This window comes from Grampus griseus (genome assembly GCF_964374135.1).
Source record: "Grampus griseus genome assembly, chromosome: 5".
In the NCBI taxonomy this organism is placed as follows: Eukaryota; Metazoa; Chordata; class Mammalia; order Artiodactyla; family Delphinidae; genus Grampus; species Grampus griseus.
The window spans coordinates 8,931,341-8,956,714 of record NC_138998.1 but is presented as its reverse complement, the minus strand read 5'-3'; the positions used below and the strand labels follow the sequence as shown (position 1 = coordinate 8,956,714).

The following is a 25,374-nucleotide window of genomic DNA, read 5'->3' as shown; positions in this document are numbered from 1 at the left end:
AGTAAGTCAGAGAAAGAAAAACAAATACCGTATGCTAACACATATATATGGAATTTAAGAAAAAAAAAAAAAAGGTCATGAAGAACCTAGGGGTAAGACGGGAATAAAGACACAGGCCTACTAGAGAACGGACTTGAGGATACGGGGAGGGGGAAGGGTAAGCTGTGACAAAGTGAGAGAGTGGCATGGACATATATACACTACCAAACATAAAATAGATAGCTAGTGGGAAGCAGCCGCATAGCACAGGGAGATCAGCTCGGTGCTTTGTGACCACCTAGAGGGGTGGGATAGGGAGGGTGGGAGGGAGGGAGACACAAGAGGGAAGAGATATGGGAACATATGTATATGTATAACTGATTTACTTTGTGATAAAGCAGAAACTAACACACCATTGTAAAGCAATTATACTCCAATAAAGATGTTAAAAAAAAAAAAAAAGAGTCTCCTCTTCGTTCCTAATGTTAACTTGTGAATCGTTTGTCATGTATGGACTTACAAAGCTGATTTCAGATAGAAAAAGAGCACTGACTTTTACCCTTGTGTTGAAGCTTTATTATCATGAATCCACCCAGGTTTAAGGAAAAAAGAGGTTCCCATACTAGAGCACTGAGGATGAAGCATCATAACTGAAGACCAGCTGAGCATGAGGAAATTACAGGATAGAAAGTGAGTCCAGCAATAAAAAGCTGGGTAAGGTTAAGACAACAACCTCAAAAGGAAGCAAGGCTACAACGATTTTGTGTTTCATATTTAAGGACACAAACAGAAGGACTTTTCAACACAATATGGCATGTAATACTATTTCCCAGTATGAAACCTGTCATACTCCTGATGTCATAATCAGGACAAACTTAATCATAAGGCCCTATCAAAAGATAACATAACTTAGGTTTTACTATGTTGTGAGTAGAACTAAAACTTCAGGAACAAATTTATCAGAAACTCAATAGCTGAGAGAAAGTCTCACTCCTGGTTTGGATAACCCTTGTGCTACTCTAAGCACCCTGGGGTTTCTTTTGTAACTAGGATAACCAGTAACACTGGATATATAACCTACTATAGGCTAAATTAATCTTCCCCAGAGTGAACTGACAGGATCCAAGATAGGGTCTCTGTACTCACAGGAACAGAAGAGGGAGAGGAATGAGGCACCCACATTAACCCAACTGAATCTCCTTAACAAAATCAAAGAGAATAATATAGTCATTTCTTCACACTTGAAAAATGACTGTGGACAGCAACACGAAATTACTGAAAAGAAATATGAACAACATAAAAAATTGGAAGTTATATTAAAGTATATAAATCAACCCTGAGAAATTTTAAAGTATGATACTATTATCCCCACCACCTTTTAATAATGAAGGAAAATAAAGTAAATCACTATATAGGATTTATTAATACTAAGTGCTTCTGGTATTGAAGAAACATGCTTACCTTTTTAAAAGGTATTGTGAGGTTTGTGATTCTTCTGTGCACATCTGAAAACATTACTGACAGTTTTACTGCTGTCTCTCCACACTCAATTATTTTAAAAGACAAGATTTTTGAAATTATCATTATGAAAATCTCTTCATAGTACAGCAGTAGCAGTTACTCTGAAAAATGGCAGAGCAGGGAAATCCAGAGCTCCATCCCTCCACAAAAGCAACTAGTAAGCTGGCAAAAACTGTTAAGAATTAGTTTTTGCAGAACTCTGAAATCTAGTTCAAAACTGATAACAAACGGGAAAGATGAATGAATAAAGAAGCTGCTGCATGGTGGGAGCCTGCAGCAGGTTGCTAAGCCAGAGTGAGCTACGGACTTTGTTCAGTATGAAACGTAGCTGAATGTTTCAACCTGTCTGGGCGCTCCCTGAAGAACCAGTGCAAACACCTGCCTTTGTCTGGCCAATTCTAGTGATCCCAGGGCTGGGGCAGCTTCCCTGGTAGCATTTGCTAAAAGCAGTGAAAGCCAAAACTATTGGCTACGGCAGGCTAGTGCTAGAAATAACAGTCACGACAAATAATAGACAAACCAAGTAGCCTGGGAAGGAAAAGGTTGGGAAAGGAGGTATGTGGTGGAGTGAGGGGTTTTAAAAGTTACCTGTATACAAGGGAATCGAGAGCGTGAGACACACACTCAGAAAGGGCCTGAAAAGACCCTAAACGTTCACTCCTGACTGAACTTCATGGTTCACACAAGCAGGACGTAAAGGCTAAGGCAAGGCTGTAAGTAGCCTGGTCAAGCAATGAGGGTGCGCCTGCCTTAACACAGACCCAACACACAAAGTCTAAGACAGCGCTGTTTCCTTCTTCTTTTCCTGGCTCCTGGCATTTAAGGAAACTCTGGCAAAACGGTAGCTGACCACTGATGTAACAGACCAGACAGAGCAGAGACTTCAATGGTTATACACAACAAAGACTTTATATATATTTATTTGTACACACACAGACTTTATAATAGTTTATAAAAGACACTAAAACAATAACAACCCACAACTACCAGAAACAACATACCCCAAGGAGGAGGGGAAGAATCTAATTTCCAAAGTTGGCACACTATAATATTCAAAATAATCCAGTTTTCAACAAAAAATTAAGAGAAACAAGAAACAATGCAAAGAAACAAGAAAGTATGGCCCATTCACAGAAAAAAAATTAACAGGAAACGTCCCTGAGGAAGCCCAGGCATTGCACTTACTAGACAAAGACTTTAAACCAACTGTCACAAATATGTTCAAACAGATAAAGGAAACCATGAACAAAGAACTAAAGAACACCAGGGGAACAATGTCTAAACAAACTATATCAATAAAAAGATAGACATTACGGGTTTCCCTGGTGGCACAGTGGTTGAGAGTCAGCCTGCCAATGCAGGGGACACGGGTTTGTGCCCCGGTCTGGGAAGATCCCACATGCCGCGGAGCGGCTGGACCCGTGAGCCATGGCCGCTGAGCCTGCGCGTCCGGAGGCTCAACGGGAGAGGCCACAACAGTGAGAGGCCCAAGTACCATTAAAAAAAAAAAAAAAAAAAAGATAGCTATTACAAACAGAAACAAAATAGCAATTCTGTAGCTGAAAATTACAACAAATAAAATTAAAATCCACTGGAGGCATTCAACAGCAGATTTGAGCACGCAGAAGAAATCAGCGCAGTCGAATATGTCCAATGAGATTATTTAGTCTAAGGGGAAGAAAAAAGAACAAGGAGAAGAACAGAGCAGAGATAAATAAAACAGAAAATAGAAAAACAATAGAGAATCAATGAAACAGAAAGTAGGTTCCATGAAAAGAACAAAATTGACAAACCTTTAGCTAGACTGACATGGGGGAAAAAAAACACTTTACTAAAATAAGAAATGAAAGTGGGGACTTTACTACAGATCTTACAGAAACAAATAGGATTATACAAAATACTACAAACAACCGTTCACTGACAAATTTGATAATCTAAATGAAATGGACAGATTCCTAGAAACACACAAATTGCCAAAACTGCATCAAGAAGAAAAAGAAAATCTGAACAGACCTGTAAGAAGTAAAGAGATTGGGTAAATAATTAAAAAACTCCCAACAAAAAGTCTAGGACCAGATGGCTTCACTAGTAATTCTACCAAATATTAATAATAATTAATACCAATCCTTCTCAAACTCTTCTAAAAACTAGGAGGGAGCACTTACCTACAAAGCCAGCATTACCCTGATACCAAGCCAGATAAGGATATTACAGGAAAACTATAGACCAATATCCCATATCAATATAGCTACAAAAATAAATTCTCAACAAAATAATAGCAGACTGAATCCAGCTGCATTTTAAGAAATTAAACATCATGACCAAGCGGGGTTTACCCCAGGAATGCAAAGATGGCTCAAGTATATGAATATCAATCAATGTAACACACCATATTCATAAAATGAAGGAAAAAACAACATGATCATCTCAATCCAGAAAAAGCATCTGACAAAATCCAACATCCCTTCTTGATTAAAAACACTGAACAAACTAGGAACGGAAGGGAACTTTCTCAACATAAAAAAGGGCATTTATGAAAAACTTATATCTAACATCAGTCAATGGTGAAAGACTGAAAGCTTTCTTCCCAAAATCACAAATGAGACACCAGTTCTATTCAGCACTTCACTAGAAGTTCTAGCCAGTGTAATTAGACAAGAAAAACAAAAGCTATTCAAATTGAAAAGGGAGGAGTAAAAAAAATCACTATTAGAAGCTGACATGACCTGATATAGAGAAAATAGTAAAGAATCCACACACACAAAAACACTAGCTAATAAATGAATTCAGCAAAGTTGCAGGATACAAGATCAACATATGAAAATCAGTGTATTTCTTTAGACTAAGCATAGTTGCAATCCAGCTAAATTCAGTAAGTATATTAAGGAGTCAGAATAAAAGAGTCTCTTTGACAGGAGCCTCCTCTAAATTCATGTGAAGAAACTTTTGGTTTACCAGTCCCAATGCTATGAAACTGTTTTTAGGATACTCTATTTGCGGAAAATTTTGGAAAAAATAACATCCTACCACTCTCTGTCTCACTTCCATTATATACATTTATTTTAATAACATAGTAATAGTTATTCTAAAACAAGGGTCAACAAATTACAGCCCATAGGCCAAACTGGTCAACCTCCTGTTAGGTAGTGTTTTATTGAAACACATTCCCAGGCATTTGTTTACATACTGTTTCTGACTGCTCTCAGGCTGAAATGGCATGGCCTGCAAACCTGAAGTATTTACTATCCGGCCCTTTAAGAAAAAAATTTGACAACCTCAGTTCTGAAAAATAATCTAGTATAAAAACTGACCTCAGATTCACATCTGACAGGTATATCAAGATTTCTCTTTTACCTTGTCAATTATAAGTAACCACCCTATTCAAAATCAAAGAAAAACTCCAAAAGTATGGCTGAGTTAATGTTCAAATGATTATGAAAATATTTCCAATCCAGAGCCAAGGACTGGTCATACAAAAAAGGGCTTTGCTCATTAATTAAAGAGAGAATGCTTTTAAAAAAATGTTAGATGACTGATTATCTATCCAAGTTTAGTTTTAACTGTTCTCTGATTATCTGATGTAGTTCTAAGCTCAAAGGTTTTTGCTTCCCCTGCAGTACCTTGCATGGGACAAAGCTGCGCTTAATGCATGTTACTTTGATTTCATAAAGTATATAAAAAATCAGAAGAGTTAAGTAACTTTCACTGGGAAGGAAAAAATGACATTTTTACTTTTCCTTTTTTATATTATTTTCATGAAGAGTCCAACTCTTTGCTCATTGCTTGTTGAAACTGGCCCAAATGCTATGACACTGCAAAACTGAGATCATATAAACTGGTTTTTCTGGACACTTGATTTTGCCCATGTTAGAGGAATATAATTGAATAACACACTCACTTAAAATTCTATTACAAATAAGCATACTTTCTCTACTGCCCCTGTGATAATGCCATGATCCCATTTGTATAAACTCTTACTCACTGAAAGTATAATAAATATTTGTCGATTATAAATGAATGAATGAACGGATGAATGAATAAATAAATAAATAAAGTTATATGAAGGATTAGATCAGTAGTAGGTAATGTTGATGGGAAAGACTATCCACCCAAATATTAGATCACAAGAGGATTTGGCCTGTTTCATGAGTGAGACAGAGAACTACTATAAACTAAAAAGGTTCGAGAGATGTTGTAAGCAGGGAGTGTAGCACACTTTTAAAAAAATAATGTGTCCTTTCAAGAACCCCTAGTCTTGAGTATTCTGTATATTTCAAATAAACTAAGCAGGTGGTTTATATTAAACTGGCATGATGAATGAAGGGGAAATGTATGGTGCCACTTGAAAAAAAGTAAAAATCAGTGGATGAGGAACCCTAGTATCTTTTATTTTTAATTAATAAATCTTATTTTGATAGTTGTTTTGGGTTAAAAAAAAAAACTGAGCAGAAAGTACAGAGTTCCTACATATTCCCCATCCCTCACATTCATAGCTTCCCCTAGTATTCACATCTTGCATTAATGTGGTACATTTGTTACACTGATGCATCAATGGTGATACAATATTATTAACTAAAGTTTATAATTTACATTAGGATTTACTCTTTGTGCTGTACATTGTAGGGGTTTTGACAAATGTCTAATGACATGTATCCACAATTACAGTATCATACAGAACAGTGTCAGTGCCCTAAAGATCCTCTGTGCTCTACCTATTCATCCCTCCCTCCACCCTCACCCCTGGCAACCCCTGACCTTTTTACTGTCTTCATAGTGTTGCCTCTTCCAGAATGTTATATAGTTGGAATCATACAGTATATAATAACCTTTACAGATTGGCTTCTTTCACTTAGTAATATGCATCTAAGGTTTCTCCTTGTTCTTCTGTGACCTAATAGCTCATTTATTTTTATCACTGAATACGTATATATAATTCCACTGTATATAGATATCACTTTGCTTATCCATTCACCTATTGAAAGTCATCTTGGTTGCTTCCAAGTTTTGGCAATTACGAATAAAACTGCTATGAACACTGTGTGCTAGTTTACGTTTAGACTTAAGTTTTCAATTCATTTGGGCAAACACCAAGGAGTGCAACTGCGGATCACATGGTAAGAGTACGTTCAGCTTCGTAAGAAGAAGTCAAACTGTCTTACCAAGTGGCTGCACCAATCTGTATGCTCACTAGCAGTGAACGGGGGCTCCTGCTGGCTCCACATCCTCACTGGCATTTGGCCTCGTGTCCTGGATCTTAGTCAGCCCAACAGATGTGTAGTGGTATCTCATTTTAATTTGCAATTTCCTGATGACCTATGACGTTGAGCATCTTCTCCTATGCTTATCTGTGTATCTTGTTTGGTAAAATTTCTGCTCACGTATTTTGCTCATTTTTTCACTGACTGGGTTGTTTTCTTATTCCTGGGTTATTACAGTTCTTTGTATATCTTAGATACCAGTCTTTTATCAGATAATTTTTATAAAGATTTTTCTCCCAGTATCTGGCTTGTCTTTCATTCCCTTATAGTTTTAATTCTAATGAAATCCAACTTATCAATTTTTTCTTTCACTGATCATGCTTTTTGGTTTTGAAACTAAAATGTTATCACCAAACCCAAGGTAATGAAGATTTTCTCCTATGTCATCTTCTGGAAATTTTATAGTTTTGCATTTTACATTTAGGTTGATGATCCATTTTGAGTTAATTATTTTTGAAAGGCATAAAATCAACGTCTAGATTTCTTCCCCCCCACCCCCATGGAGATATCTAACTGGTCCAGCTCCATTTGTTGAAAACTATCCCTTTTTCCAGTGAATTGCCTTTGCTCCTTTGTCAGTATCACTTAAAACTATATTTGCATGGGTCTATTTCTGGGCTCTCTAGTCTGAAGTCAGATATTGTCAGTCTTCGAATTTTGTTCTCCTTCAATGTTATATTGTCTATTCTGGGTTGGTCTTGGACTTTAATAGAGAAATCCTGTGTAGTCACACTGGAAAGTGATTGAACAAGCAGAGACCAGGTTGTGAAGTCTTTTTAGAACTTTCTTTAAAACTTCACTTAATCCAAAAAACAAACAAACAAAAACAAAAAACAACAACAAAAAAAAACGCAGGCTGCTCATAAAGGCACTTCTGAGTTGCTTATAACCCTGACATGCAGTGAATTAATCTTCAGACCTAACATAAAATAAACACTTTAAGGGCATATTATGTTGTTTCAAGAAGGTTGGGGGGAATTCATTGGCGGCCCAGTGGTTAGGACTTGGCATTTTCACTGCCATGGCCCAGGTTCAATCCCTGGTCAGGGAACTAAGATCCTCATGGCATGGGAAAAAAAAAAAAAAAACATCGGGGCAATTTCTTACTTACAAGATAGAGAACTAAGAATGAAGACAACATACAGGCAAGATTTGGAAGAGAGCAATTAACTTCTTGCATTTGGCCTTCTTTGAGAAAGCAAATCAATGTCTTATTTTAAAATCTGTTACATTTTAAAGAACAAGTATTTAAATAATCAGATTCTGGTTACTCTTCTAATATTCTATAATATAGGCTAAGGAATCAATAGACAAATATATTTAAAAGTCAAGATGGAATTTAGAGACGAGGTATAATAAGAATCAGATGAGGGCCAAATGAGAACTGCTTGCTGTAGTATATGTAGCAGCTAATAAAAGCAGTAGTTTACCCATGCAAAACTCAAAATGCTATTTAAAGAATCACCTAAGCTAATTTTCTACTATTGCTAAGTAGACTGTTCTAGTAAATGACTCTATTCTGACTCATCTGACCTATGAAAACCCTGATAGACTGAATTCAGAATTTAGGGCGCAAAAGGAGAGCCAATGACGGATTGCTGCGTAAACATTCACGAGCACTGAAAAACTAAATATACTCCTATGAACCTCTTTCCTAGAAATGTGAGATACAGTTAATTTTTCAAAGTCTAGATTCGCTAAGCTTCTTGCATTTGACATTTAAATATTTACTACCTAATTACTCTTCTGCCGGTTTTTTTTACTCCCAGCTTTAAGAATTTTTGTCATTAACGAAAGAAGGAAAAGAAAGAAGATAAAAACAGTAGAAACTCAAATCAATCAAATTAGGCAAAAAGACTGTCAAACTAATTTTTTAAATTACAGTATTGAACTATCTGGATTGCATTTATCTCCCTTCCACATAAAATCACCACTTGATTACATGACAGTAAATCTTGCTCTTGTGTTTATGGAGAACTGCAGATCTTATTATGACTGGGTTGACCATCCATCTCCTTCTGCTTACTCTGCATATCTAGAAACAGAAACATAACCATTTATTCCTCCCTGGATCTTCTGATCTCAATGTATAGAGTAGGCCGGGTAGAAGAAGAGCTCTTTTTCATTGGCTATAAAAGTGAACTCTTGGGTAAGAAATGGGCAGGAATAGAAACACAGATGTAGAGAGCAAACGTATGGACACCAAGGGGGGAAAGTGGCAGGGGGCAGGTAGCTGTGTAATGAATTGGGAGACTGGGATTGACATGTATATACTAATATGTATAAAATGGATAACTAATAAGAACCTGCTGTATAAAAAAATAAATAAAATAAAATTCAAAAAAAAATAGAAAACAAAAGCCAAACTGAGAATTAAAACATTTTTGCTTCCTACCTTTCCTATACGCCACACCATTCTGTTCCTCTCTATTAGCGTGACTAATTATTTTAACTATTAATTAACTTATAATAATGATGATAATAATAGTAATTTAACTATTAATGATTTTAACTATTTTATGATATTCAAAAAAGTGGAACATTATTGCAGTATTAAGCAAAAACCAGATAAAACTGAACACTTAAAATTTTCGAGGATCTATGTTCTCTTATTTTTAAATGGTAATTAAAAGTTTCCGATACTATTTACACAATGATAAATAGGATATATACATATTGGTAAGTGCCCCAAAGGTATTTGTTTTATTTACACTCTTGCACACTTTGCTTGCTGGCTTTGTACTTTCCCTTCCATCACTTTATATCTAGTAGCAATTCCGCAAAATCACTCGGTCCATTAAAAGTTTCTTTCTTTCTGCTATAAGGAGCCAAGAATGCATTATTACATTTTTCTATGTGAGGTATGCTATTAAATAATAGCTTGTACACTAATTAAAGCAAATGTAATTGTGAGAACACATTGACATTGTTAAAGTAAATTACTCAATTTAACAGTTTCATTTCAAGTGACCTTAATTGTATTAATTGTGATACTAGCTAATTAAATTGAAGAGCATTAAATATATTGTTCTAATATGTCCTAAAGGAGCAAATTTTCCATCACATCAGCAAAAGAAAAATAATGATTATATGGACTCCCACCCCACCCCAAAGTCTCCTACACACATGTACACACAATGGGTCAAGCAGAAAAGGTCTCACCAGACTGCATTTATCATTACTATTTTAATATTGGTAGCAGGGCATAAAACAGACCACATAGAAGTAACTGATCTTTAGATAAATGGTTAATTTTAGGACATTCTTTATGTCAGGTTAAACAGAAATTACTTCATCATTACAAAGAGTTAAAATATTGAAAAAAATTAGAGTGAGGAAACAAAGATTGGTATAGAGGACTGCAATACGAAAATAAACGTTAAAATACTCCAACTCTATGTAAATCAGATGTTACTTATTAAATGCTTAGTATATCAAGTCATAAGGATACATAGTAAAAAATAGTTATGGCCCTCATTCTTGAGAAGAAACTTAATAGCACAAGAGAGTTACATGTCACTTCCATGTAACTGACATATCACCTTCTCTGATAACAACATAGATGCTAAATAACTCTCAGTCTTTAAAATACGATCTACACTGGCTTACAAAATCCCCAGCATTTGGCCCCTGCCTGCTAGGCCCATCCTGTGCCATTCCATGTCACCCACAATGCTCCAGCCACCGTGATCTTCCTTCAGTTCCTTGAATAGGATGAGCCTATTCCTATCCTAGGAACTTCCTCCGTATGAACTCTTTCCTTTTTCTAGACTGGTGTTTCTTTCATTCTGCCTATCTGTCTGTCCATCTGTCTCCCTCTTTCTGTCACCACCTTTGCGTGCCTGGCTCGTCTGTCATTCACATGCAACTGACGTATCACCTTGTCAGAGAGATCTTCCCTGACAATCTAAAGTACGCACACAGACGCTCATTGTAACACTACCTTATCTTGATTCTTACCTAGCCTTTATCATTCTCTGCTATTTTTTTCCTCATTTTTGTACTTTTCCTTTTTTTTTTTTTTTTTTTTTTGCTGTCTCTCTCATGCTAAAATGTGAATTTCATTGAAAGAGAGCACCTGGACTATTTGTTTAATAGCCTATCCCCAGATACTAGATATCAATGAATATTTTTGAATGAATGAATAAACGTCAGGTCTGTGACCCACAGCCCCCTACTGTGATTAAATATACGTGCCTTTATGGTCTCTATTCAGTTATTAAGTGTGACTGAAATTTCTTAACCATCATGCCAACATGTCTGATCGAAAATCTGTAAGTTCAACAAAACAGATCTATTCACAAGTCTAATTAAAGATTCAAATTGATAGCAGTGTTCTAAGCTTGGTCAAAATCAGTCATACTCTATTCTGCTGTCCTTTCTGGCCCTACTGATGCACTAGCAGAAAACAACTAATATACATCTTTGATAAGAAATCCACTGTATGTCACTGCACCTAAATGGGTTTATGTTTTTCTAAGGTTTTAAGATAATACTGTCACTCTACATCACCTCTATAGCTCAGTTATGCCTAGACCCAACCCAAACAAACCACCATCACACAGCTTCTCATTTTTGGTGATCCAAGAATATTATAAGGCTGACTAAGCATGGTGGAAAAAATATCTCAAGGTATGGATATTCCTTTGCAGATAACTTTGCCCAAGGGGGTAGTGGTGACAGCTCTTGCAGGGCTACTGTTTCTGTCTGCCACCAGAGCAAGCAGTGAGGTCTCCTTTGCTCCTAAAGACATGGGAAATGAAAAAAATCCCAGTACAACTAAAATAACTCTTCACACAACCCCAACTCTAAAGGAACTGAAAAGGGGCCTCTCCATTAAGTAAATACTAGGAATTGCCACACCAACAGAAAACTTCAAATAAAACTAAAAACTGGATTCAATTAATGAGAAATAGGCAACACAATAAAAAAAGATCAGAATTCAGACCAGAAGACTTTTTTTTTTTATTTCAAGAGTACATTTTACCAACAGTGAGTTTCATTGTTACCATTAAAATGTCTAACTTGCTAAATCTCAATCCACTGTGAGAGCACGAATACATAAAATCCATATATAGTCATCTAAATCTAACATTAAAGAGTAACTTGAAACTCCCTCGCCATTTAAATGTTTACGACTGATATTTCGCCACTGCCTTTTCATGTTAATTCCATCTACTCAAGTCAGCTAGTGAGTGATATCTTGAAAATGCCTTACCACTAATTACAGATCATCAGTACTCTTCCCATCACCGAATCATAGATTTTTCTCCTTTTATAGTCTTTAACGTATGCAATTCTGAAGCAGTGACCACCTTGGACCTACTTGGAAGCTCTCACGTCTGTAGCTTCTTTAATTTTGACCCTCCTTTATCTTTCCCCAACTTTGACTGTTTTAAAATACTGCTCTCTCTATCCAATTTCTAATCATGGAGAATTCTGACCAATCAATCCTCAGTTCTTTTCTCTTTCTTTGTATTTCTTACCTGTCTCATACTGTGAACTGATATCTCTGGAGGATGACTTTCAGATCTCTAACTCATGGCCTTTCAGACTGAAGTCTCTCATTTCCCACTTTCTTTCGGACAGTGTAATTTAGAGGAACAGGGCATGGCATGTTCTCTGCTCTTTGATGTAACTTCTACCTATTGTCACACCACGTAACAAAATCCGTCTTTAAGGAGACATTTTAAAAAACATCCATTTAAAAAAAATCCTTTTTACTGTAATTTAAGAACTTCCAAGTTGCTCTACCATTTATTTAACAATCTTCATCTTCAACAAAGCCACCATTTTCCTTAATGACTTAATAGCCTTACAGTTTTTCATCTATCTAAACTGCCATTTTCCTCCATATGTAGAGAGAATTTTTCATTAAGATGATACTTTTTACAAAACGACACAGACAGTAAAAAGATCAGTGGTTGCCAGGGGTTGAGGGGCATGGGATGGGGAAGATGAACAGGCAGAGCACAGAGAATTTTGGGAAAATACTCTGTATGACACTATAGTGACAGGTACACGTCATTATACATTCGTCCCAACTCATAGAACGTCCACCACCAAGAGTGAATCCTAATGTAAACTACAGAGTTTGGGTGATTATCATGTGTCAGTGTAGGCTCATCAGTTGTCACAAATGTACCACTCTGGTGGGAGATACAGATAATGGGGAGGCTGTGCCTATATGGGAACCAGAGGCTATATGGGAAATCTGTACCTTCCTCTTAATTTTGCTGTGAACCTAAAACTGCTCTAAAAAAATAAAGTGTTTAAAATTAAAAAAAAAAAAAGATTTCAAACCAAAACCTATTCAAATCGACGTAGATCCAATTTATTACACAGAGCTAATGAAGGTACTGAGCTGGTTTATTGGATACCACTAGACCACGTTCCAACGAATTAACATAGTTATCAAAGACTTACATACTGTTCCCATGTCCCCTTTATGACTCCCATCACCATGCTACTCTATGCTTCATCTCTCCTAACTCAATCCCTTCCAAAACTTTCTACTCTGCCCTCTTATAAGCCCCTTCCATAACAGCAAACTTCTTTATATTCTCAAACTATCAATGAATTCTTCTGCCATCAACTTCCTTGTCTACTGTCTACCTATACTCCCCTGACAAAACTACTGCCTGCTTTTTTTTCTATTACTATCTATTTTTAGCTGTGTTGGGTCTTCGTTGCTGTGCAGGCTTTCTCTAGTTGTGGTGAGTGGAGGCTACTCTTCATTGCGGTGCGTGGGTTTCTCATTGCTGTGGATTCTCTTGCTGCGGAACACGGGCTCTAGGCGTGCGGGCTGCAGTAGTTGCAGCACGCAGGCTCAGTAGTTGCAGCACATGGGCTCTAGGGCACACAGGCTTCAGTAGTTGCAGCATGCAGGCTCAGTAATTGCGGCAGTTGGGCTCTAGGGCGTGCAGGTTTTGCAGCATGCAGGCTCAGCAGTTGCGGCACGCAGGCTCTAGGGCACACGGGGTTCAGTAGTTGCAGCATGCAGGCTCAGTAGTTGTGGCACTCAGGCTTAGTTGCCCCACGGCATGTGGGATCTTCCCAGACCAGGGATCGAACCCGTGTCCGCTGCATTGGCAGGTGGATTCTTAACCACCATGCGACCAGGTAAGTCCAACCACTGCCTGCTTTTGATTGTGGCTAAATCCTAGGTGCTGAATTCTGCTAGACATAATCACACACGTTTATAAGCTTGTATCACCTATAAATTATGATGTCTAATATCACCTTGGCCCCCAAGATTATATATTCTTTTTCAACTCAATCTAACCTTTGTTGCTCTCCATAAATCTTCAAATGCTTCATTCTGTCACTCACTATCAGCAAATTATCTCACCCTAACATATCAAGAAAGAGAAATATCAATGATATTTCACTGAACCCTCAGCCATCAAACAAATGAACTTACTGCACCTAAACATCTGTTCTCCATCCTTCCTCTCCTTCTCTCTCCACGAATCCCTCCATCTTGGCTCTAGATTGCATCTGAAACCAAGCAGAGCCCTGCCACTGCCCTGTTCCAAGTACAAAGGCCCCTCCACACCCCCTAGCTCTTGTTTACAGAAGAGCTGAAGTCTCCCAAGCTTCCCTGAGTCACAGAAGAGCAGGCTCAAGAAGTCAATGATTAGGACAATAGAGGCACAGAATCCTTCAGTGTCTGATGCACATTCCTGAGTTGTTTTACAGATACTGTAACTGCCACCAGAGGGAAAACGCTAACTGCATGATGAACAGACTGCAGCCATGACATAAGCTGCTCCACCTTGAGCAGTACTGAATGTATGGCTAGCACAATTCCAAGAACTGGCCTTAAGACAGTGGGATTAACACTATTGCTCATCATAATCTGTATCTTTGTGGGCATCAAAATAATCGTGGCTTTTTCTCCCCATATATGTAAGCAGGCAACTAAAATTGTCAGCAAAGAGATGCTACAGACCCATGTCGACATCTTCCACTCTAAGAATATGGCACCCTGTGTCAGCATGAAGAAGTTATAGAAGATGGACCTTCGCCCATAATCCCACAGAAATGGAATGATGTCTGACAGCGGTGATTTGTAAGCAAATTTTTGCAGGCAGTTTGTTGCAGGAAGTAGCTCTCTGCAGGAGGCCACTTTTGTCCTGTCACTTTAGCAAGGCTATATTTTAACTAACCTCCGGCCCAAGCACACCTTTCAAATCTTTTTGATCACACAGTACTTTGCCTAACCTGTTGATTCTTTCCATAGATCAAAGAAGTAGAATTGAAGAATGAGTAATTAACAGATGACCGGATCTCTTCCCCAGCTCCCCCTTCAGTAATCTTGCAATCAAACTGTGAACAAAATAGCATCTAAAGAAAGATCACACCGTTCAATGCTCTGTGGTGACCTAAATGAGAAGGAAATCCAAAAAAAGAGGGGATATACGTATGCGTATAGCTGATTCACTTTGCTGTACAGTATAAACTAACACAATATTGTAAAGGAACCATACACCAATAAAAATTTTAAAAAAGAAAGATCATTTTTTGGATCTTTCCAAAAAACGGAGAGGAGTCGACAAGCTTGCACACAATGGGAGATGGCTACAAATCTGACCCCCTATCTCAATGAGTAACTGAGATTATTTCCCCTCTTTCCTTTTAAAAACTTTCATGGCCAACCAGAATCTTCGGAATTGGTTGTGGGACAGGAGTCCGCGTTCTCCCCAGATTGCCGGCTCTCTGATTAATGTGACCTTTCCGTTCTTAATCAGCACTTGTCACACAAGTGTTGACTTTTCGAGCAGTGAGCAGCCAAACCTGAGTTCAGTGACACTTCTACTAACTGGAAAAACCGTACTAAAGATCATAATAGAACAGTGTCATTTATCACATCAACTTCAGTAAACTAATTGAATTACCACCAATTTATTCATCAGTAAAGCCACGCACCCCCTTCTAATCATAAAACTCTATGATATAGTAAGAGAAAGAAAGGAAGATTGGGACAAAAAAGTACAAGAGACAAAAATGGAGTAGGCAGGATATTCTGAATGTCTTGGATTTTTCTTAAGTAGGTTACTGAATATTTTATACATGAGCTAGAAAGAAAGCTTTGAAACAGATATTTTATAAAAAGGCATTACATTAAGTAATTATCTGAATACTATGAAAGCTGTAAGAAGGCATATACAATTGAAGCTAAAAACTCTGGCTACATGTAACAAAATGCTATTCTCAAAAGAGACCTAATAGAGGAAAATGTTCTTTCATCATGAGCAAGATTCCAAGCTCTTGTAAGATTGGAAAACAATTAGTAATTCAGAGAATACTATTTTATTAATAGGTTAAGTTTCCCTAGATCTTGATATTGTTTTTTTCCAGTTTAAAATAAAATAATTACTTTTTCATTTAATCCTTGAAAGCTCCATGCTAAGAATGAATAATCATGAGTAGCTGAACCAAACAGTTTTACTTTTTTTTATGGCTGCAATTGAATTACAGGTAACTTGTCAATTATTAATTAATACCCTCTGATCAAAGATCTTGGAATTTAAGGTGGTAATTTTTGTATATGACCAAATGCAATAGAGTACAGCATACTTTCTATGCTGCTTTCTATTTCAGAAAGAAATTAAAGCAGTTAATTCACATGGAAAATGCGCCCTAAGATTTTGCATATATATATCTAAACAGTTCTTTTTTCTGCCCTTACCCACTTTCCTCAAACATCCATGAAAGTAAACCAATGATATGTAATTTTCTCTCTAGCATACCTATGATGTGGCTATTTTTGCTAATCCTTTCCAGAATACTCAGAATCATTTAACTCAGTAATGTACTGTTTTTCTATAAATGTTAAAAATTCAGATTTGAGAAATTAAAGATTTGTTTACTTACGGAATATACAACAGGAAATTTTAAAAACTCAAACAGAAAAACAGGACTTCTACACAGGGAAACCACTGATTAAGTCCAATGTCTGACTACTTACAAAATGAGTCATTCAGTTGTGTAAAAGGCTACAAATACGTGGAGAACCCCAAGAAAGACATATATTAAAATAAACCAACATACTAAAAAGGTGGTGATTTTTCAAGTAAATATGACAACCCCATTAAAATGCAACACACGGTTTTCTGCAAAAAGAAAACCTAAGATGAAATGTATGCTTTATATAAAATATTTACATATACAATGCACAAAACCTACTACGGTTAGTAACCTTTACGGCTTTGAAGAACTAGATATTTACATATCTTTCTTCTGCATGTGCGTGCGTGTATGTGTGTTTTGTATATATTTTTAACAGTTGACAGCTGTTTTAGAGCATACAGAGATGCCAAGCTGAATGAGGGTCTTGATTACTTCAAGATTAGCTATCTAAAGTTTCTATTCATTTTAAGTGTTGTTAGTTGGAAGAGTCATTAGTCACTTCCTTGTCTTATAGAACATCAGCATACATTTACATTGTTAATGAACATTTGGGGTAAATGAATTAATGGCACTTTTAAACATCAATTCAGTCCTAATAACTTTGTATGTCATAGAAATGTTGGCTAGGATATAAACGAAAAGCCTTTTCAGTAAAGGTAACTCCTCATTCCTACAAACAATAAAGGATAAAATTAATTTAAAATGTTTTTTAACCGGTTTAAAAAAAAAGAACCTCAATATTTAATGAACTAGTCCAGAGAAAAATAGGCACTTAAGGAAAAAACAAAACAACAACAAAAAAAACCTATGTTCTAAAATAAGCATATAAACCAGAACATTTTGGTGAAAATATTTCATATACTGATAACACAAAAATATATTCACTTTTAAAATATCCACTTATCAAAGCGCTTGCAGAGTAATTTGACTTATTTCATTATGAGTACTTCTTATAGGTATGACATTTAAGAAAAAACATCACTAGGGAGGATTATATCATTCTTACCACTGAAATTCTTTAAATGCTGAAATTAGACATAAATAATTTTTTCATATTATCAAAACCTTAAACAGCAGTTTAAATAAAAACAAATATAAAAATAAAATCATGAAAATAAGTTGCATGCTATTTTCATTAAGAACAACAAGGGTATTTGTATGATGTGGAAGGTATTAAAGATGCACTAAAAACATAAACACACTCCATAAACTCAATAGCATGTATACTACAGAAATAACTACTTAAGGTATCAATTTCTTTTTTAATTCCCCAAACAAGAGTTAATGGCAGACCTTTATTTACATCAATACAGAAAAAAAATCATATTTGAAGTATGTAAAATATATGACTAATTATAATTTCTTAAAATAGATCTTATAATCCTGATACATGTATTGAATGAAAAATTACAAATAGTTACTTGAGTCAATGAATCAACTTTAGCAAATATTTAGTGAATTAGTTGAAATAAGGAAAAGGCGTCAAGAATGCTCACAAACTCATTGTTTCCTTCTAAGATACTATGTTATCACTAATACTGAGAAAATAATACAAAGCTCTGATACATATACATTTAATACATTTTTATAGGGCAGACCCCGAATACAGCTGATGTTTTAACAACTTCACTACACAGAGCTTTAAAAGTAAAACACAAATCCCAATTATTAAAAAAAAAACAAAAAGAATAATCAGGCAAGTGCTTTATCCTGTAATAATCTCAACTTGCTGAAGGAAAAAAAAAATCCCTGCAAAAAATCAACACCAAGAGCTTAGACTTCTTTAAAAGATGTTTGAGAAAAGGCCATTTTGCATTTCAACATTCTTATACTAAAGCAATAAACTGTTTAAGTTTATGATTTTTTTAAAAAAGAATCACAGTGCATTAAACACTTAGCTATAGCTAATGCGTCTGTCTATAATTAAAAGTTGACGTTTTGTGGAATCCATCAGTGTCAGAGCGCTCCATATCTATCCAGGGAAATGTTCTTAAAGCTCTCCCGCTCAGCCTCTCTAGAGAATGACACACAAGGCAGGCAGAGCTAGCTGGAGACCCTCTGCTATGTTTCCCAGTAACCTCAAAATTATCTGCATACAAAACTCACCTCCAGGCTTGTGTGAGTAACTCAACAAGGGGTCAATGCCCACTTCTTGTTCTTCTGGCTGCAGAGGATGTCTAGTTTCAGATAAGGAATGATACATTGTGAGAACTGGACAATGTCACCAAGAGTGACCACCTGGGAGATGAAAAATATGGAGAAAAATGATAAATTTTTTTCTGCTATGACTGGGAATAAATGCAAAATGGAAAATGATTAAATGAGCATGACAAACATTAACAAATTTTCCACAGGCTCCAGGGACTGTTACTACACATTGGTAGGCATATATGTAAAAGAAGTGAAAAAGTGGCACAAGATTTTCATTTCAACAATTTCTTCCCAAATCTGAACTTCACTGGTAACCTCTACCTCAACATTCAGTTACATTTATTTTCAGTAAACTTCTACACAAAAAGCTGAATTGTAAGTTAAATCACTGTCACATTTATAATATCCTTCATTTTACTGCCAAAATAATACACATTTACTATAGGAACTTTCAAAATATAGAAAATATAGCTAACTGAAATCATTTGTAATTATATTAGCTAAAAACACCACTGTTAACATTTCAGTTTATTCTATGTATTCTTTCTGGGCATTTAAAATACATATAGTTTAATGTGATCCACCATGCTAAGTATACCGATTATATAAATTATCATGAGTATTTTCCTTCCCATAAAAAAGTCTGTATTATCACTTCTAATGGATCCCTGGTATTCTTTATATAGCTATAACAATTGATGTAACCAATTCCTTATTAGCAAACAATTAGGATGCTTTTAGTTCCCCAACACTATGAATAGCCTCACAATGGATATCTTCCAGTAATATCTCTGTGCTGTATCCATGACTATTTCCTTAGGATAAAATCCTATAAGCATAATTGCTGGACCAAAATATTTATTTTTAAAAAATAAGATTTTAAGATAAGTTTTGCCAAATTATGCTCTAGAAAGATTTGTATATAATAGAACAATTCATTTCCCCTGGACCCTCATCAACAGTGGGAAGCAGTAATTCCTTTGTCATATGCTACATATATTTTTCTCAGAGTGTGTCTGTCTTCAAATTACATATAGTTTTTGTGGAGATAGTAACTTCTTCATTTTTATGTAGCCAAATATATCTGTATCTTCTTTATGGATTCTGCCTCTGGTATTACACTTCCAAAGGCAAGATTATATAAATAACCACCTGTGTCTTCTCATTTTTTGAAGGTTTTCCTCCTCAATTCTCATTTCTATAAATAATTCTAATATTTTTTTAGAAATTAAATTGTTTTTGAACTTCCAAGCTACACTAACTACTTATAATATTTTTATGTCTATAAAGTACAAATGAGAATTTGTACTTCCCAAATCAGAATCTTCCAAATAATAGACTGAGTTTGCTACTTTTCATCCAAAATAATGTAAGTAACATAATCTTTTAAATTTTAAGAGCAGGGGGGACAGGAAGAGGAAATGTGTAATGCTAAATTGGAAAAGCAAGTCCAACCAAAATGGGTATGTAATTTTAAAGGATATAGTCTCCACTTACGGAGGAAAATACCAGAGAAGCCCATGAACACACAAATCCTTGACCAGTCTTTTCCTATCACAAAATGCTCCTTTATCCTGTTTACTTAATTTCTAAAACTCTCATTTCATAAAAGCACTCTTGAACACTTTCTCATTTTTATCAGAACCCTCCAACTCTCACCCACCCTCACTCTTAGATCAGATGTTAACATCCTTTCCCCCTCAGCTTATGGTTAAAACAAAAGAAGCAGAGGGTTAGGCTAAATCAACACTTGGGAAAGCAGAACTTTTGCTGCCAACAGAGTAAGAATTTCTAAAGCCATAAATCCTAAATCCATAAAGCTAAACCATTGTCAGTTCTTGTTTCTTATGTGTACAAATCAATTAACATATATGGAGCACTAACTATACAGAAGGAACTCTGGGGAATATAATCTAGTAGAGCAGCAGTCCCCAACCTTCTTGGCACCAGGGACTGGTTTTGTGGAAGACAATTTTTCCACAGAACAGGGGGGTGGGGGTGGGGGGGTGGGTTAGGGGGGATGGTGTTGGGATGATTCAAGCACATTACATTTATTGTGCGCTTTATTTCTGTTATTATTACATTGTAATATATAATGAAATAATTATACAACTCACCATAATGCAGAATCAGTGGGGGCCCTGAGCTTGTCTTCACTTACCACTCACTGATAGGGTTTTGATACTAGTCTACAAGCAATTGATTTATTATGGTCTCTATGCAGTCAAACCTCTCTGCTAATGATAATCTGTATTTGCAGCCGCTCTCCAGCGCTAGCATCACTGTCTCAGCTCTACCTCTGATCACCAGGCATTAGATTCTCATAAGGAATGTGCAACCTAGATCCCTTGCACGTGCAGTTCACAGTAAGGTTCCCGCTCCTATGAGAATCTAACGCTGCCACTGATCTGACAGGAGGTGGAGCTCAGGTGGTAATGTGAGTGATGGGGAGCGGCTGTAAATACAGATGAAGCTTCGCTCACTTGTCTGCTGCTTACCTCCTGCCGTGCAGCCCAGTTGCTAACAGGCCACGGACTGCTGCTGGTCCATGGCCTGGGGGTTGGGGGCCCCTCTGGTAGAGGAGAGCAAAATGTAGATAAGCAATTATATTATAAAATAGAATCTGATACATTCTGCTGATCAAATGAATGAGCAGGTTAAAAAATAAAATCCTCTACTATGGAGAAGAAAGGCTCACCAAATGCCAACACCTAATGGGGTCAGGCAAAAAGCATTATTAATTACAGTTAACATCTATTAAGTAGTGAATATATGACAAAAACTACTCTAAACACTTCACATATACTCAACATTTCATCCTCCCAACAACTCAATGATGTATCTTCACCATCATTTTCATTTTACCAAAGAGAAAACTGAGGTACAGAGAGATGAAGCAATTTGCTTACAGTCGCACAACTAGGAAGTGTTGAACAGCCAGACTGTGAACACATCCTATCTGGCTCCAAAGCTCACCCTCTACTCAGTACTACACGTGGCTCCTGTTAAGTCAATGAGACAGACAAGAGAGGCATAAAACAAGGCGGTCTAAGAGGACCGGGTCTGTGAATTATTGGAACATCCATTTCTCTGCTTCAACATTTTCAAGAAAAACTGGAAATCCAGAATTTTATGTGAAATCTCTTTACTTGTAAGTGTTGGCAAATAATAAAAAAAGAAAGAAAGAAAGAAAGAAACTGTGTGGAACTGATTAAACACATGTCAAAACTGTATTTGACCATGGACAACTATTTTAATGTAAAATTCATATTCTCTATACACTTTGTCATACTCTTTAAAAATACAAGGGTAAACATTTGAAATGAGTATTGCAAGTTAACTGCCAGACTTCCTTAAAATTTCTTTAATATCCTATACTATGTTTTCATATCATTTCTCATTTTTATAGTATATACTTCTGTTAGACTTCATATACCTAAAATATATAAATAAGGAGATGTTATATATTTTAAACTCTATGAGAAATAGACAAACAACAAGGAAACTGATATCAAAGTGTATTTCAAAAAGGAACATCAGAAGAAAAAAAAACCCCTCTATGGCTAAAATAAAATACAACATGACGATGTTCAAGTATTCACTCAAGATGTTCAAAGAGACTTAAGGTCTTTTAAACTCCTTAGAGAAAGTTAACTTCAAGTCATTCACTGATTTTAGCTTTAATAATAATTCTTTAGAAATTGAGATGTCTGTGGTAACACCCAATAAACAGAATACAAAGTTTACCAAACATACCAGTCTACAACCATTCTAGAGAATCAGGCATCTACTATATGCTAATTAATCATGCCTATAGGTTGAAACTGAGTCACTGAAATGCTTTTATTGTCAAGTAAAGCAAACCTGCTGAATAGTAATGAGTTATTTTCAAGAAATACGTTGAAGAAAAAGTTGGGACAATATCCTTAATTTTCTTTTAATCGTAGATTTAAATAACAATCTAGTTCAGAAGTAACTTAATAAGTAGGCACTGTTTTGTTTTTTGTTGTTTTAAATACAAAGGGCTATTTTTGCTTTTTAGAAAATAAAAGAATATTTAACTTTGTTGGTTACTGCTACTGTGATTACCTTATAAAATCACAATACAACGTTGCTTTCAAATATGAAGTAATTTTTCCAATTTGTGTTCTGTGACTATAACAACAACCAAAAATAAAGCAGAATAGCAAAGGTTTTTAAACAAATGTATCTATATTTGTTTTAATCACTATTTTGAATAAATTTTGTATCTATGAATATCAGACTATAAGAAAATATTTAATAAAAATTCAAATACTTAAGGGAATTTTTTGTCGTCTGAAGATTTTAAGATAACCCCTATAAAAGTCAAAATGGTATAAACACTTTGAAACTCACAGTGGACCACTGCATCTTATGTTTGTATACTTGCTATGCCTTAATCTTCTCTACACAGAAGCTAGACATATATGTAGAAAAATATATATAATGACCAAAAATATGTATCTTAGTAAATGACTACTCAAATCCATAATGGATGGAGTTCAGTTTTCTTAAATAATGCCAAGTTGTCTCTAGAATTTCTCTGACTGACAAAAATGGTAAAGAATTTTAAAAAATAAAAGCAATCTTATTTTTTCTAATTCAGAAAGCACAGCAATATACCTTCTAAGACCTGAGAAAGGAGATATCCCTTCTTTGCTACGCTTACTGTAAATAACAAAGTTCCTACTGCACATGAACTCAACATTCACAAAACTCAAAACTGGTTGTGTAGCGTGGTTTTACTGCCATCCTGGTCACAGGAACTGACACATTAGGCTGAAAGTGCCATTTAAAATCCCAGACTAATCTTAGGACAGTTGTAGTGGCTTCACATATCTAGTTCTTGCAGTATTAAATCTTAAGATAAAAGTGATCTGTCTGAAAGAAGGGAAGTCTTGTGAAAATAGTATTTAATGAAAGGGTAGGAGTTCAGCACTAAAGCTTGGAAGATAGTCTTAAAGTATGTTAACTAAATTTCAGAATAATCTATTTTCCATGTAAACTGAAGCAACACAAGCAGTCTGTAAGCGAAAATTTCAAATTATTAGCATGATACAGACAAAACAAAAGGTTAGCTGAATAAAATTTCTCACTTTTAAAATGGCATCATATAAACAAAACCTCTAGAAAAATAGTTTATTCTCTCTGAATCTGAAGTTCTACGTATTTCAGCTTATATTCATTCTATCACTGTTTCTATTACATAGGCATAGAATTAGCATTCTGAATTGTGTCTTCTAAAGACATCCGTATTCAGAAAAGCTCATATAAGCATACTCCATTCATTTATATTCTTGCCTGATGGTAAACTTAGAAGTCAAACACTGAAGTTACAGAGTAATATTACTTTACATAAAGATATCTCTTGTAAGAAAAGCATATCAAAGAGCTTAAATGAACTATTTTCAGAGCACAATTATAAAAGGGCGAGAGCATACAGCATGAATGACTGTTACAGGTAGTATGCATTCACCATGATGGGTATGTAACCTAAAATATGACATCTTGCCTACAAAAGCAAGAAACTGATAGAAGCTAGATTTTTTGTAATTAAGAGAGTAATGGACCATTACCTGTAGAATTGGCAAAAAACAAAAAAACAAAAACTTTTATTTAGAAATATTGGTAGCTAGAGGTAAATTTGATGGTCAGGAATAATGATGTTTTAAAGTCTTAAGTTACAAGGGGGAGAAGGAGGTAGAAAAGGAGCAAGGAAGAAAGAAAAAGAAATGAGAAAGAAAACAAAGACAAAGGATGAAGTTCCATTTTTAAATTCTGTCAATCTTGAATGCAAGAGTGCTACACTGGACTTTAAATAAGTTAATTAAGTATTAAAATCAATCATCTGAAAGTCTTAATATTTAATATTGGTTAGATTGTATATCAAAGTAGTTTTATTATTTATTTACTCTAAACCTTTCCAGAATACTTCATCTGACAACAGGGGGTCTGTTTCTCACAAGATAAATGCATTTACAATGCCAAATAAATTATATATAAAAGCGTTTATCTTAATACACGTCATTCAATATTAAAAATCACCCATTGGTAAAATCCTGAAATCCTAATGCATTTTTACCAACCACACAATTGTATTATTCAAGTGCTGTCTATTAAATACCTCAGTGTAGGTATAGGACTACAATGAGGGTCTACACACTGAGAACAATGATCAAAAGAAAATTAACACAGATTCAATCCTTAAAATTAACAGGCTATTAGAACAAGAATTTTAGGGTAAACAATCCACTATAAATATACCAGATTCACAAACGATACACACAATCAGAAACATGTAGAAGATACGAAAGGTTCACAGGTGGTCTTAAATATTTTATATTACAAAATAGGAATATGTTTGTCCTTTCAATATCCAAATGCTATAAAGTAATAGAACGTGGCAGTTGTGACCATATACACAAGAGGAAATTGAGCATTATAAAGAGCTAAAGTGGGCTGACAAAAAGCTCTCCAGCATGTATGCTCACGTGGTTTCAGAGTTCTCTTGAATACATGCTCACAAAGC

The 25,374-nt window shown here is 35.5% G+C and overlaps 1 protein-coding gene across 2 annotated transcripts in view; it reads right to left on the bottom strand.

Moving 5' to 3' along the window:
- TBC1D5 (TBC1 domain family member 5) overlaps positions 1 to 25,374 on the bottom strand; it is a 538,167-nt gene that overhangs the window by 315,656 nt on the left and 197,137 nt on the right. For both annotated transcript variants that reach the window (XM_082654224.1, XM_082654225.1), the window contains exon 3: positions 18,780 to 18,911. In XM_082654224.1, the coding sequence (XP_082510350.1) occupies positions 18,780 to 18,876 (97 nt within the window). In that variant the 5' untranslated portion in view covers positions 18,877 to 18,911. The remainder of the gene's footprint in view (positions 1 to 18,779; positions 18,912 to 25,374) is intronic.